The sequence below is a fragment of the Ovis canadensis genome, chromosome 7, assembly GCF_042477335.2.
Source record: "Ovis canadensis isolate MfBH-ARS-UI-01 breed Bighorn chromosome 7, ARS-UI_OviCan_v2, whole genome shotgun sequence".
Lineage (NCBI taxonomy): Eukaryota > Metazoa > Chordata > Mammalia > Artiodactyla > Bovidae > Ovis > Ovis canadensis.
Window position 1 is genome coordinate 19,547,313 of NC_091251.1, and position 16,145 is coordinate 19,563,457.

Genomic DNA, 16,145 nt, shown 5'->3' on the forward strand with positions numbered 1-16,145 from the left:
AGTACCTGGTCTGAGGTCCCAAAATGGAAGGTGACAGAGCCAGGTTTGAATTCAGATCTGGTGACTCCAGTCAATACACTATACTGTCCCCCTTCTCGGAGGACCGTGGGCATTGCCCATGCGCTAGGGAGTAGCCCTTTCTGGGCTGTTTTCACAAGGCAGTATCCTCTGTGGGGCTGGCATTTGGATTTCAAATGGGACCTCCTCTTCACTGTGCTGTTGAACTTCATTCTCCATTGAAGACTCTCTAGAAGTTAATCAGGAATGTTCATTTATTTCATCTCTTTTAGGAAACTTTCACATTTTTTTACCTCAATCTTAAAAATAATAACAAAAAACTTTTGACAAATGAAGTCTATAAATTTCTTTCACTTCTTCTAAGTACGACTGAGCAACTATACATTTTATAGCTTGGAGGCAGACAGACTTGGGCTGAGGTCTGGGCATGTATTAAATATGTTGGTTTAGGAAGTCCTCCAACCGCTGAAGTCTTCAGTGTCTGCCTCTGTGCAATGGGAAGAATAAAACCTATTTCATGGTAGCACCAAGGCATGATTTTGAGGGATGTCTTGACCTCCACGTCTCTTTTTATCAGCAATATCTCCACTCTTTGATGTAAATGATTTTCATACTTCCTCAATCTTATGTACAGGTACCTCTGCCTGTGAGCAAAATGGCAAGCCATTCTCCCACCCCTTTGCAATCAGACAGCAACCCTAAGCCATTCCCATGTAGCAACATCAAAGCAGCCATTGCCGGGATGCTCAAATGAGCTAATAACTACAGAGCACTCAGCAAAGAGCCTGGCACAAGGTCAGTGCTCACTGAATGGGAGCTGTTGTAACAATTATTATAGGGTGAAATGCTGTCTGGTTTCCTCAGGCTGACAACCATCATCAAACAAAATTTAACGTCAGGATGAAGAAGTCAGACACTCCAGTTTGATCCATGCTACCTGGGAGTGTGCCCTACGACTGAATACCATTCAATTCAAGGCAGCAGATGTGTGTTCGTAGCCTGTTTTGTATGAGACACAGGACTGTCTTCCTTTTCAGTGGGCTCTGGATGCTTTCATGAGAGACAGCTGTGTGTGAGGAGGATCAGACAGGCTGAGGGGGCTCAATGACCAAAGCAGGTTTACGGGGCGCCTTCCCCACTTCTGCAGCTTCTGCTGGCCTTCCTGTCTGTTATCTCTTCAGCTGGCTGAGTTTCCCTGTCCCACTCCTCTCCCTCCAAGTCTGACCATTTGTTGGGGAAAAGACTGAGGAACCCTAACTGTGAAGAGCCAGGTGTTCAGCTGAGAGATCCTAAAACGAAGCTGCAATGAGAACCATATGCAGAATGAGCAAATCCTGAGACCCCTGGGTCATCTAGGGAAAGGAGTCTCTGAGTCCCATTCCTAAAGAAACCCGGATTCATCCATGGGAGAGACGGTCTGTCCTTTGCCAGAGATCTGTGAGTGGAGTCAAGGATATTAGCCAAAGCCAGTGGGAACCAGGATCCAGAGCTCAGGGTTCACCAATTCATTGTTGGTACCACATGTGCACTAGCTTAAAGGTACTGTGGAGCTCATGAAATGCACTGAATGGGAAAGACTGCTCCACCTTCACAGCGGCCTTTCTTGCCCAGTTTCTTATCCACAGAAAGTGACTGAGAGCCTGTACACCTGCCCAGAGTTACTAATCCTTCTCATTAGCCTTGCAGGGAACTCCACAAGCTCACAAGGAAAGCTGAACAGGGAGGAGGTTTTTATTAATCAAATGGATTTCAGTAGGCCCAGAAGAGATTGGGTAGGACGGCAGAGATGAGGGGCACTGGGCAATATGCTGAGGTTTCTCCCAACTCTGTAGCTGTAAAAAATATGTGGCCCCTCCAGAGGAGAGAGATGAGAGCAGCCAGGGGAAGTTAAGGGTTAAGTAGTCTAGATATTTTGACTCTATATGTTAACTTCCACCTAGTGATCAAAAATAACTACTCAGACCAAAAAGTTTGGAGAGGGAGGGACACCAAAGGGAACAGCCTCAGAGGCCACTCATGTATCTTTGGATATTTACAAAGTCTGGTGGTACAACATTAGGTTGGTTTCAGCTGCGTAAATAGAGGAACTTCCATTGGTTTACAGGAATCCTTAAAGGAAATCTCTAGAGGTCCAAATGCAAAAAAACTCATCCTTGTTCAGAAGGCTGGAGATATTGAGCATGAGGGTGTGAGAAGACAGTTTCCTCTGTGGACCTGTGGTCCACACTCACAGCCTTAGATTTCATCAAACCTGTTGCCTCTCGTCTGGGGAGAACTGACCCAGTGGCTCCCTTTCACAGCAGTTCCATGACTTAAGAAGCAACACACTGCTCTTTCAGCACTTTTTGCTGAATGTTCTTTTTCTCTCTCAAATATCCAGTTATGTAGGGACCCACCGCTTTCCCCTTTTGCTGAATTCAGCTGTGAATTCCTAGTAGCAGGGTGAAGGGAAATTTCATGAGGAAGATACGCCCAGGAGGCACCGGGGCTCTTCCTGCTGGTCTCCACCGGCCTCCTGTCCTGGGAGGCCCTCCAGGACACCCTCTCTGGGGTCCGTGGGAAGGGATGGTCAGGTTGGGCTTTGGGTGCCCAATTAATGGCTGTTTGTGACACTTTTACTCAACTTGTTAACTTGTCAAAATAATCCTGCTGCTGCTAAGTCTCTTCGGTCGTTTCTGACTCTGTGCGACCCCATAGATGGCAGCCCACCAGGCTCCCGCGCCATTTTTTTTTTTTTTTGGCCTACGCAGTTTGAGGGATCTTAGTTGCCCTTCCAGGAAAGGAACCAGCAGGGAGTGAAAGCTAGAGCCCAAACCACTGGACCCCCTGGGAACATCCAAAGCTCCAATTTTAAACAGGACACGGCTATTAATTTTTCTTAAACGGCAGAATATTCCAGAGTGTACATCTTGGACGTGCACGGTACAGACAAAACACCTTTGCGCCCAGCAGGCAGTTCAAGAAAAAAGAAATTGTCAAACTTTGAAAACCCTCAATCCACCGAAGGCAGGAACCGCGCTCATGAATTTGGTGCCAATCACTTGCTATTTTTTTTTTTTCTTTTTCAATTTAACAGCAAAGTCTGTGACAGAAATCAAACTCGGACATACACGTACACAAAACCTCTGAAACCCGGGTCTCCGCTCGGTGCGGCGTGTGGATGCCAGCCCGCCGCCCGCCGCTTCGCCCCCTAGTGCCGACACAGCACTTTCCTTTCCGGAGCGGAAAGGCCGCCCACTTGCCTTATTTGCATACCCACCGGGCTCTGCACACCGTACAAGTTTAAAATTATAAAACTTCAAATTTTCTTTTACCTGTGTGTTCTGAAATTAGACCCTTGTTTACAGAGTAATCTAGAAATTTTTGCTCAGGCACTGGCTCTCGGTGTTAGCTAGTCACTCTCACTGATGTAGGAGTCCCTCTTACCCGAGCTGTGACTTACAAGGTTGTAGGGTATACTCTGGTTTCTCTTCAGACCGTATAAATCTTTCGCCTTTTACTAAAGATTTCCGTGGAGAGGAACAACTCGGAGTCTTAAACTAATTTTTTGAGGCCTTGTTTCGACAAGGCTACTGATACTGGTTAATGAAAGACTTGCAGTGTTTGAGTACCATGGTGGTTGAGATCTGGGTTTAAACTTTGGGTGGAAAAGAAAATAACAACTCACTATAATGTTGTCATCTGGAAAACCCCTGTGGGAGAATCCTGATAGATTACGGATCAGTGGGTTGCAAAGATTCAATGGCGGCTGGATTATTCGTTTATAAAGGTGTTTATTTTTTTCCCTTGGTCTGGGGGGGATTACAGTATAATCCCCAATGATTAAAGCAGAGATGTATGTGTGTTATCTTTAGTCAGTTTTGTCGATGCGTCAGTTCTTCCCATCAAGTAGCCAAATTATTAGAATTTCAGTTTCACTCTTCCGATGAAAATTTAGGACTGTTTTTCTTTAAGATGGACTGGTTAGAGTTTCTTATTAAGAGACTCTTAAGATCCTTTCCCAACACATTAGTTGAAAAGCATCAATTTTCAGTGCTTAGCTTTCTTATACAGTGCAATTCTCACATCTATACATGATTTTGGGAAAAGCATATGTTTGACTAGATGGACTTTTGTTGCAAGGTTAGTATCTCTGCTTTGTAATATGTTGTCTAGGTTGGTTATATCTTTTCTTCCAAGGAACGAGCGTCTTTTAACTTCATGTCTGCAGTCACCATCTGGAGTGATTTTGGAGGCCCCCCCACCAAAATTCTTGGACTGCTTCCCCATATATTTGCTCTGAAGTGATGGGACCAGATGCCATGATCTTAGTTTTCTGGATGTTGTTTTAAGCCAACTTTTAGACTCTCCTCTTTCACTTTCATCAAGAGGCTCTTTAATTCTTCACTTTCTGCCATAAGTATGGTGTAATCTGCATATCTGAGGTTATTGATATTTCTCCCGGCAATCTGGATTCCAGCTTGTGCTTCTTCCAGCCCAGTATTTCTCATGATGTACTCTGCATATAAGTTAAATAAGCAGGGTGATAACATACAGCCTTGACCTACTCCTTTCCCGTTTTGGAACCAGTCTGTTGCTCCATGTCTAACTGGTGCTTCTTGACCTGCATACAGATTTCTCAGGAGGCAGGTAAGGTGGTCTGGTTTTGCATCTCTTGACGAATTTTTCCACAGTTTGTTGTGATCCACACGGTCAAAGGCTTTGGCGTAGTCAATAAGGCAGAAGTAGATGTTTTTCTGGAACTCTCTTGCTTTTTCGATGATACAATGGATGTTGGCAATTTGATCTCTGGTTCCTCTGCCTTTTCTAAACCCAGCTTTTCTAATCACAAGTGATTAATGTGAAAGCGTATGTTTGTTTTCCTTATTTCAATACCAGATCACCTGACCAGCCTCTTCAGAAACCTGTATGCAGGTCAGGAAGCAACAGTTAGAACTGGACATGGAACAACAGACTGGTTCCAAATAGGAAAAGGAGTACGTCAAGGCTGTATATTGTCACCCTGCTCATTTAACTTGTATGCAGAGTACATCATGAGAAATGCTGGGCTGGAAGAAGCACAAGCTGGAATCCAGATTGCCCGGAGAAATATCAATAACCTCACATATGCAGATGATACAACCCTTATGGCAGAAAGTGAAGAGGAACTAAAAAGCCTCTTGATGAAAGTGAAAGAGGAGAGTGAAAAAGTTGGCTTAACGCTCAACATTCAGAAAACGAAGATCATGGCATCTGGTCCCATCACTTCATGGGAAATAGATGGGGAAACAGTAGAAACAGTGTCAGATTTTTTTGGGGGGTACTCCAAAACCACTGCAGATGGTGACTACAGCCATGAAATTAAAAGATGCTTACTCCATGGAAGAAAACTTATGACCAACCTAGATAGTATATTCAAAAGCAGAGACATTACTTTGCCAACTAAGGTCCGTCTAGTCAAGGCTATGGTTTTTCCAGTGGTCATGTATGGATGTGAGAGTTGGACTGTGAAGAAGGCTGAGCGCCGAAGAATTGATGTGTTTGAACTGTGGTTGGAGAAGACTCTTGAGAGTCTCTTGGACTGCAAGGAGATCCAACCAGTCCATTCTAAAGGAAATCAGTCCTGGATGTTCTTTGGAAGGAATGATGCTAAAGGTGAAACTCCAATACTTTGGCCACCTCATGAGAAGAGTTGACTCATTGGAAAAGACTCTGACGCTGGGAGGGATTGGGGGCAGGAGGAGAAGGGGACGACAGAGGATGAGATGGCTGGATGGCATCACCGACTCGATGGACGTGAGTTTGGGTGAACCCCGGGAGGTGGTAATGGACAGTAAGGCCTGGTGTGCTGCAATTCATGGGGTTGCAAAGAGTCGGACATGACTGAGCAACTGAACTGAACTGAACTGAAACTTAAAAATGAAAAATAATTTTAGTGATAACTGCAACTCCTCAGAGTTATTCATGTGCAACAATTTAAATGCGTTGAATTAAGACATATTAGGTTAAGTACACATTTAGCTAATACAGGGAAAAAAAGAGGAACAGAAATTCTGAACCTTTCTTATTTTTGCTAATTAAGAAAGGTATTTAGGATACTGAGTTGTGGTTGTCTGGGGTCTGAAGCCTGAGGCGCTGACACCAGGCTCCACGTCCTCCAGGTGGGAAAATCTCCCTGCCTTACAGTGAGGACAGTCTCCGTTCTTCGAGACTGCTGCACTGGATAGAGGCTCACTTGAACATAATTTAAAAGGGTTGGGTGGTTAAAAAATGAAAGTAGACACAATAAACTATATTAAAACTCACGTTTTTAAACTTCTTCTTTTGCTTATAATATGTACTAGCGATGGGAGAAAAGATTTGTATCTCATTTTACTGTCAGCTGGTCTTTCTTTATGCTACCTTTTGATATGTTTATAAGATACAGACTACTTTAAATGTTCTTATTTTGTGTAATTTGGCTTTCACTTTTTTTTTTTTTTTGATGATAACATTTTTTAAAGAGCATCCGAAGTTCAAAGCAATGGCTGTTTTGTTAGGGAGGAAAAATGTATTATCTTTGTTAACCTCCCACTTCTTATCAGACTAAACTTTCTCTGTGGGTGGGTCCTCTGTCACTTTGTTTAACCATGCAGAAGTGCAAGACTTTGTAGCAACCAAGGATAAAAGAGTAAGGCCATTTTTAGGTTGAACAGACTCTTAATATTTCCAGCAGTGTTTTTCCCCAGATTGCTAAATATGTTTTAGTGAGAATTCTTTCTGTTAATGAGTGACAAAAATCCAGTTTAATCTGGAATAAGCCTTAAAGGTAGTTTATGAACTCCTAACTAAAGAGTTTGAGTGTGTATCTCACTGGCTGCAGGCATCCTGCCCAACTCTTGGCTCTCTCTGTTGGCATTTAAAAAAATTTGTTTATTTGGCTGTGCCGGGTCTTATTTGCAGTATGTGAGATCTTTACTTGCAGCATGTGAACTCTTAGTTGCGGTATGTGGGGTCTAGTTCCCTGTCCAGGGATGGAACCCAGGCTCCCTGCACAGGGAGCATGGAGTCTTAGCCACTGGACCACAAGGGAAGTCCCTCTGTTGGCATTACTGATAAGCATACTCGCCACATCGTGAGAAGGATGGCTGCTAACAGCCTCAAGTTTAAATTCTTATGAATAGTGTTATGGATTTTGATTCATAAGAAAGAAAATTTCTCCCTCATCAAATACTCATATATAAATCACAGTAGTTCTGTTTGGCCCTGCCTGAAACATGTGTCCAATCCTGCACCAATTCCTGTGACCACGGGTGATACGATCGTGGCAGGTAAAGCCTGGCCGTTGACAGCAGTAAATGGACTGAATGAATGGTTGTGTGTGTGTGTTGGCAGGGAGAGGGGCAGGGGAGCGGTTCTCCCAAGGAAAAGCAAAGACACAACAGCAAATGTCCACTCGCAGACAACACCATCATGTGTCATTCATGCCCTTTGTGCGTAAAGGGCTAACAAATCGCCTTTCCTTTCTGCATGAGAATTTAAACCTTAGTTAACTTTCTGGCTCTGTGTCACTACAAACAAGACAAAAGTACAATATGAACTCTTACTAAGCAGCATCGCTTATGATAAAAATGACTCCTGATCGGTAAGCTGCATCTGGACTTGGAGGAACTACAGATGAGTTGTGAATGCCAGAGGAGAGGCATACTCTGGGCATCCTTGAGCGCAGTGACTTCTTTTCCTCTGTTCCAGGGCGTTAGCCCTCATTTCTTATCACCTGCCTCCCCAGCCACAGGCACAAACTCAAACTGAGTTACGTACCCCACATATCACCAAGTTGGTTATTGCATTTCATTACAACCACTTGCATATATGCTTACCTTCCTTAAAGGAGGCTGAGCTTCCTGAGGATAGGGTGTTTGGTTTTTTTTATCTTGGCCACTTTTGCTTAGCACAATATCTGATATATATATATGCTTAATAATTGTTAATAGTTGTTGAATAAATGAGTGGCTCATTTGTAAGAATGTGTGACTAAGTGTTTTCATCTAGCATATAATCAGCGTTTCTCATCTTTCTTTTTGTGATTGGTTTATATGGACCTTTGTTGGCACTGTTTGCAGGTATTTGTATAAGCCGACACAATCATTCTGTCATTTCCCAAAAGCTGCTGATGGCCCATGGGGCTTCCCAGGTGGCTCAGTGGTAAAGAATCCACCTGCCAAGTAGGAGATGAAGGAGATGATCCCTGGGTGGGGAAGATCCCCTGGAGAAGAAAATGGCAACCTATTCCAGTAATTGCCTGGGAAATCCCATGGATAGAAGAGCCTGGTGGGCTACAGTCCATGGGCTCAAACAGAGTTGACCATGACTTAGTGACTAAACAGCAGTTTGTGGCTCAAGACTAGAGCTTTATCTCCAATTAGGGATCTAATCTGACAACCAGCAAAAGAGGGCCCCAAGCAGTCTCTTGTCTTTTCGATTTGTCCTTTCTTGGTGATTCAATGAGGACAGGATTTCAGACTTTGAAGGGCTAGAGATATAGGTCTAATTGGCAACATATCTGGCTCAGAAATATAAATAAAGTGAATTTTTGGTACCCGTGTGTTACTCTGGCACGTATAGAGTCCCATAGGACTGATCCATACATACTTTTTTGGAAGCCATTTATTATTTTAGCACTTTTCCTTCCTTTTTCATTAAGTTGTTGGAAAATCATGAGCTATTATCTCAAGCAAACAGTGACCATTACTTTTTATTATCTTACAGTAGCAGGAGCTCAGATAACAAATCTCAGATTCAGGGAATTTATAAAGAGTCTTGTGTCTTGCTTTTAACATTTCAAACATCTTGCTAAGCTTTTGGTTGACAACATAGCAGGCCAATTTGTGAATGTTTTCTTTAGTTGATGAAAATACTTCTGCTGCCCACCAAGTTGGCCACCCCAACTTCTTTTCCTGCTTTTAAATATCTCAGGTTAGAAAACTGAGTTTTCCTATAGGTGTTTCACTGTTGTTTCAATGCCAAGTGACGTTTTGGCTATCGAAAAATGCAGTCTTCCTTTGCAATGTGAAAAGTTGGAGAAATTACCATAATCAGAAGACTCTACCCTTGAACTCTCCTCTCTAACAAATCGCACCTAAACATCTCTCATACAGCTTAAGCTGTATTTTCTGGATAATTCCTAATTTCTCCATCCCACATCATACAGACCTGTTCTCAAGAGTTTTCCTGTTGATCCTTAGTGAATGTCAAAGATACGTATACAAGCAAGCATCTGAGCCACCAGGGAAGCCCCATTAACAAGCAGGGAAGGCCTGAAAAGAAGCAGTTGATACAATGTCATGTCTCAAGACAAGACTTATCATGTTAAGACTTCCCTGGTGGCTCAGGTGGTAAAGTGTCTGCCTATAATGCAGAAGACCTGAGTTCAATCCCTGGGTCAGGAAGATCTCCTGGAGAAGGAAGTGGCAACCCACTCCACTATTCTTGCCTGGAAAATTCCATGGATCTGGTAGGCTATAGTCCATGGGGTCGCAAAGAGTCAGACATGACTGAGCGACTTCACTTTCTTTCTTTCATGTCTCAATGAGTCATGTAAATATTAAACCCTGGAGAATTTCTGCTTTAAGCATTTTTATCAGTAAGGCAAAGCTTACTGAGTGATATGCAAGTGACTCAGATGAGGTCTGGCACAAAATCAGCTTCTCAATAAATAGCTGAGTGGAAGACCTGTTCCATAAATGCAGAAAGTTGGTTAAAATGTTCTGTTTGAAAGGGAAGATAGTCTGGCTGTGAGGTGGGGCCTCCCTAGACGCTTTGGAAAGACCAAGTCTAAACGTAACTCTCTGCCCCCATGAAAATGATTCTGTGCTGATGAAGTTTGGGGCGAAAACTCAGAACTGGATCTGGTTTGAAGTGAGAGAGGTTGTTATGACCTCCCCCTAAGAAGAAACCCAGAATGCCGTGACCAGAATCACCGCCTTGGCCTCCTTGCCCTCCTCAAAATGCTCCACTTGGCCAGTTGTCTTGTGTGTTCAATAAGTGTGTAATAATACTGGAGTTTGTGACTGATTTTCAGAAGGGAAGAAAACCATTTCTTTTGGCGGCAGAGAGGGTCCATGTCGAAATGATAGAAAAACTTATCTTCCTTAATCTGCATACTACAGAAAAGGACAAGGTGAGATGCAATTTTATTTTTTCACAAAGGACTAGAGAAAGGGAAGCATAGATTTGGCAATGACATTTTGGTGAGCAGTTGAATTCTTCACTTGTTACTACAATCGGAAAGATCATGGGATATCCCAATGAAACCAACCCACTTTTTCAGTGGACTGTCCAAATCACCAGTTTTGCTCCAGAAATGTCTGAAATCAAAGGGCTACATGGAATTTTCTACTGTCAGCTCCAGTTGCTCTTTTCTTCCCCTGAGATCTTCTGGGGACTCAGCCCCATCTGACCAGGGAAGGGAACACCGAATGGACATCCATGTCCTTGTGCACGTCTTTGATGCTTTTTTTTAAGGAGAAATTCCTAGATGTGAAAGTGTGGGTCAAAGAGTGCTGCACATTGTAAAACTTTCGGTCTAATATTGCTAAAACTACCTCCCAGAAATCTTGCAACAGTTTGCCTTCCCAAGAGTTATATACAATTACTTGCATTATTCCACCTTTTACCAGCAGATTAGCAGTGAAGGTAAAAAAAAACATGGATGGTTTGTTCCCTTCTCATTCAAACAACTATGTATTTTCAATTTAAAACTTTAAAAGTATGAATTTCACTTAAAACTATGGAAACATGGCCAGTACTGGAGCCACAGCTTTATCCAGTGTGGCCCCTGCCCCTGGAAGCCACTCTGCAGCCCTGCCCGTGGGCAGGGCATGTTCCTGGGAAGCTCTCCTGAGGTGCGCCTCTGTTGCAGGAGGGGAGTGCTGCCCTGCACCTCAAAGCAAAGCGTGGTCACAGCCCTGCGATCCAGTGCTGCTCACCCAGTCACCAGAAATACAGAGATCAAGGAGGTATGTGCGGGGGCTCATACAGGTGAGCATGCGGCGCAGAAGTGGAAGAGTGGGAAGAACAGCTTTCGAGAAAGGAGTAGGGGCAAACGAAAGTGTTTGTGCCACAGGCTGCAAAGTGAAGAGCCAGTCACTCAGTCGTGTCCAACTCTTTGTGACTCCATGGACTACACAGTCCGTGGAATTCTCCAGGCCAGAATACTGTAGTGGGTAGCCTTTGCCTTCTCCAGGGAATCTTCCCAACTCAGGGAATGAACCCAGGTCCCCCGCATTGAAGGCGGGTTCTTTACCAGCTGAGCCACAGGGAAGCCCACAGGGTGTAAAAGGTGATGCTGAAAGATTCCTCCCTTTTCCTTTAAAGTAACTCACAGCGGTTCATTTGTTAATCCATTCACTTATTCACCAAAAAATATTTAATGTGTGCTCTGGATGATGGTTAGAGTATGAGGCAGAGAGCATCACTGACTCAATGGACCTGAATTTGAGTAAGCTCTGGGAGACGGTGGAGGACAGAGGAGCCTGGCGAGCTACAGTGCTTGGGGTCCCAAAGAGTCAGACATGACTTAGTGACGGAACCGTGACTGAACCCTGCTAGGTAGAGTGTTTTCTTATTCTGGAAGCCTACAAGGCAAGAAGGGCATACAATACATATTATATTGGGTTAAATAGATGTACACGCAGTGTGCTGTGGGAACACAAAGGAAGAGCTGTTGCAGAAATAGCACAGACCTCACAGAGGAGGTGATATATGATGTGGGTCTGGGCATTCTAGTGAACCCTGGTACCAGGAGACTGGAGGGCGCAGGGTAGACTTCCAGACCGAGCCCGAGTAAGGGAACTGAGGCATGAAGAAGCACGGGGAGGCCTGGGAACGACAGCACCGAAATGAAAGGCCGCGCTTCCCAGGAGCAGAGCCCCGGGAGGGTTTCCGGCGGCACAGTGGTGGGAGCCATCGTGGGCGGAGGCAGGACACTGACACCGCGCTTTGAAGGGAGGACTGGTGCCTGGAAAGCTGGAGGTGGGGTGTCCCTTCAGGTGACAGGAAATGACAGGAGCAAGGGCTACTGGGGACCTGCCACCCAGGCTCTCAGGGGCAGCAAACAGGATGAGGTGGGAGGAGGAGGGAGAGGTCACAGGACTTGTGAGCAGGGGCTAGGGAGAGGGGAGACTTTCTGCCCCCCAGCTCCCTGGCTTGGACCCCCAGGACGGTGGGGTGCCCATCCCTGAGCTGTGGAGGGTGAGAGGAGGGGAGGAGGGTGAGAGGAAGGGAGGAGGGTGAGCGCCCCAGTCATCAGGAGTGGGCGGGTTCTCCCTGAGACTCTGTGGGAGGGGTTTACTCAGCTGAGGGGAGCAGGGAGGTGGACGGCAGGCCTGGAGTTCAGCGGAGAGGCTGTGGCTGCGGAGGCAGACGCGTGAGTCATCTGCTCTGGGAGGTCACTTCTTAACCTCTGGGTCCACGCCTTTGGAGCTGGCTGTTTGGAGACCCAGGTGAGTGGAGTCCTTGGACTTCATGGTAGTGATGATCAGATTGAAGTGGTTTAACTTTATGAAGATCCTAGGAATGTGATCTTCTTGAATAAAAGTTATGAATGATGCGTGAGAAACTCAAGGAGAGCTAGATTCACCCAGCAAAAATCTTAGCCCTGATTGGCCTTCACAAATATAGAGATCCTGTCCTATCATAGGATTTAAAGTCTTAGTCATGCTAGCCCTTTTCTGTTCTAATACTTTACCACTGGAATATGTGTTCCTGGATTTAATCCACCTTTTAGCTATTTTTGAGTCAGGGCATATTGAAGAAAAGTCTTTAAGTCTAACAAACTGTAATTGTAGACTGTGATAGATTTTATTTGCACAAAGTATCTAGTGATACGATTAATCCTTTGGATGAAGCCCATAACATACATACGGTCCTGGGCTGCCTCCGTTTTCGGACATAGGCCCTTGCCAGACCATGGAGTGACTCATGGGACTAGGCTTAAGTGTGGTATTTTCCAAACATTCTGGGTAGCAAACTCATATCAGAGAAGAAAATGTCAGCATGTGCCTTATCACGGGGTATTTATCATTAAATCAATATATTATAAAACATATGTCAGAAATATATATTTTAAAGATTGAGATAAAAAGAAACATAAATAGCAATTTTCATATTTTCTCTACACTGAAAGGATTATCTTATAAACATCTGATTTGTTTTCCTTCGAGTTTTCTTTGTGTTCCTGTGCGTGCATATTTTTAGGTTCTTCCCAAAATGCCTTTAACCCTTCTTTAGCTCCTGGCCATTTAGGTTTTGTTCACTTTTTCTTTTTTATGGAAGTAAGGCTGTCAGGACTGACCCAGACTTGCCCGGGAGTGTCCAGGAGTCTCCAGCAGAGGCATGGGTCGGTGGCGGCCTGCTGCAGGATTGGGGGCAGTGAGTATAGCCATACATGCATGGGATCTTATGAAGGAGGTCACCATTATCTTCATTACTTCCGCCATAGTTTGGCCCCAGGTAAATAACAGGGAGGCAACACAGCTCCACCCCTCTACAGAATATTGGATCAAAGATTTAAGTGTGCCAGCTGCCACAACCTCACAGAAGCTGGCCGAGAGGAGCTACCCGTCACCCAAGGTCAGGGGCGGTGGCCAGGAAGAGCTACTCCATGTCCAAGGAGCAGTGGCTGCATGGGCGCAGGAGGGCCAAGAAGAGCTACTCCACGTTGAAGGTCAGGAGGGGGGCTGCGAGGAGATACCCCTCTTCCAAGGTAAGGAGCAGCGGCTGTGCTTTGCTGGAGCAGCCGTGAAGAGATACCCCATGCCCAAGGTAAGAGAAACCCAAGTAAGATGGTAGGTGTTGCGAGAGCCATCAGAGGGCAGACACACTGAAACCATAATCACAGAAAACCGGTCAATCTAATCACACAGACCACAGCCTTGTCTAACTCAATGAAACTAAGCCATGCTGTGTAGGACCACCCAAGATGGGCGGGTCAAGGTGGAGAGGTCTGAGAATGTGGTCCACTGGAGAAGGGAATGGCAAACCACTTCAGTATTCTTGCCTTGAGAACCCCATGAACAGTATGAAAAGGCAAAATGATAAGATACTGAAAGAGGAACTCCCCAGGTCGGTAGGTTCCCAATATGCTACTGGAGATCAGTGGAGAAATAACTCCAGAAAGAATGAAGGGATGGAGCCAAAGCAAAAACAATACCCAGTTGTGGATGTGACTGGTGATAGAAGCAAGGTCCGATGCTGTAGAGAGCAATATTGCATGGGAACCTGGAATGTCAGGTCCATGAATCAAGGCCAATTGGAAGTGGTCAAATAGGAGTTCAAGAGTGAATGTCGACATTCTAGGAATCAGCAAACTAAAACGGACTGGAATGGGTGAATTTAACTCAGATGAGCATTATATCTACTACTGTGGGCAGGACTTCCTTAGAAGAAATGGAGTAGCCATCATGGTCAACAAAAGAGTCTGAAATGCAGTACTTGGATGCAATCTCAAAAACGACAGAATGATCTCTCTTCATGTCCAAGGCAAACCATTCAATATCACAGTAATCAAAGTCTATGCCCCAACCAGTAACACTGAGGAAGCTGAACTTCAACAGTTCTATGAAGACCTACAAGATGTTTTAGAAATAACACCCCCAAAGGATGTCCTTTTCATTATAGGGGACTGGAATGCAAAGTAGGAAGTCAAGAAAAACCTGGAGTAACAGGCAAATTTGGCCTTGGAATGCAGAATGAAGCAGGGCAAAGGCTAATAGAGTTCTGCCAAGAGAACGCACTGGTCATAGCAAACACCCTCTTCCAAGAACACAAGAGAAGACTCTACACATGAACATCACCAATGGTCAACACCAAAATCAGATTGATTATATTCTTTGTAGCCAAAGATGGAAAAGCTCTCTACAGTCAGCAAAAACAAGACCGGGAGCTGACTGGCTCAGATCATGAACTCCTTATCGCCAAATTCAGACTTAAATTGAAGAAAGTAAGGAAAACCGCTAGACCATTCAGGTATGACCTAAATAAAATTTCTTATGATTATGCAGTATAAGTGAGAAATAGATTTAAGATAGATAGAGTGCCTGACGGACTACTGGGGATGGAGGTTCATGACACTGTACAGGAGACAGGGATCAAGACCATCCCCATGGAAAAGAAATGCAAAAAAGCATAATGGCTGTCTGGGGAGGCCTTACAAATAGCTATGAAAAGAAGAGAAGTGAAAAGCAAAGGAGAAAAGGAAAGATATAAGCATCTGAATGCAGAGTTCCAAAAAATAGCAAGAAGAGATAAGAAAGCCTTCCTCATCTATCAATGCAAAGAAATAGAGGAAAACAACAGAATGGGAAAGACTAGAGATCTCTTCAAGAAAATTAGAGATACCAAGGGAACATTTCATGCAAAGATGGGCTCGATAAAGGACAGAAATGGTATGGACCTAACAGAAGCAGAAGATATTAAGAAGAAGTGGCAAGAATACACAGAAGAACTGTACAAAAAAGATCTTCATGACCCAGATAATCACGATGGTGTGATCACTCATCTAGAGCCAGACATCCTGGAATGTGAAGTCAAGTGTACTTTAGAAAGCATTACTACGAACAAAGCTAGTGGAGGTGATGGAATTCCAGCTGAGCTATTTCAAATCCTGAAAGATGATGCTGTGAAAGTGCTGCGCTCAATATGCCAGCAAATTTGGAAAACTCAGCAGTGGCCACAGGACTGGCAAAGGTCAGTTTTCATTCCAATCCCAGAGAGAGGCAATGCCAAAAAATGGTCAAACTACTGCACAATTGCACTCATCTCACACACTAGCAAAGTAATGCTCAAAATTCTCCAAGCCAGGCTTCAGCAATACATGAACAGTGGACTTCCAGATGTTCAAGCTGGTTTTAGAAAAGGCAGAGGAACCAGAGATCAAATTGCCAATATCCACTGGATCATGGAAAAAGCAATAGAGTTCCAGAAAAACATCTATTTCTTCTTTATTGACTATGCCAAAGCCTTTAACTGTGTGGATCACAATAAACTGGAAAATTCTGAAAGAGATGGGAATACCAGACCACCTGACCTGCCTCCTGAGAAACCTGTATACAGGTCAGGAAGCAACAGTTAGAACTGGACATGGAATAACAGAGTGGTTCCAAATAGGA

General features: G+C 44.3%; 1 protein-coding gene and 1 non-coding gene across 2 annotated transcripts in view; both read left to right on the forward strand.

The window, feature by feature from the left end:
* The window catches only part of ANKDD1B (ankyrin repeat and death domain containing 1B), an 82,026-nt gene that overhangs the window by 24,491 nt on the left and 41,390 nt on the right, over positions 1-16,145 (forward strand). The window contains 3 exon segments of the mRNA XM_069597375.1: positions 10,058-10,156; positions 10,898-10,994; positions 13,478-13,741. Of these exon segments, the coding sequence (XP_069453476.1) occupies positions 10,058-10,156; positions 10,898-10,994; positions 13,478-13,741 (460 nt within the window).
* Positions 3,474-3,589, forward strand: LOC138444503 (U5 spliceosomal RNA). The gene has a single exon (XR_011258520.1). It is a non-coding gene; the product is annotated as a U5 spliceosomal RNA (small nuclear RNA).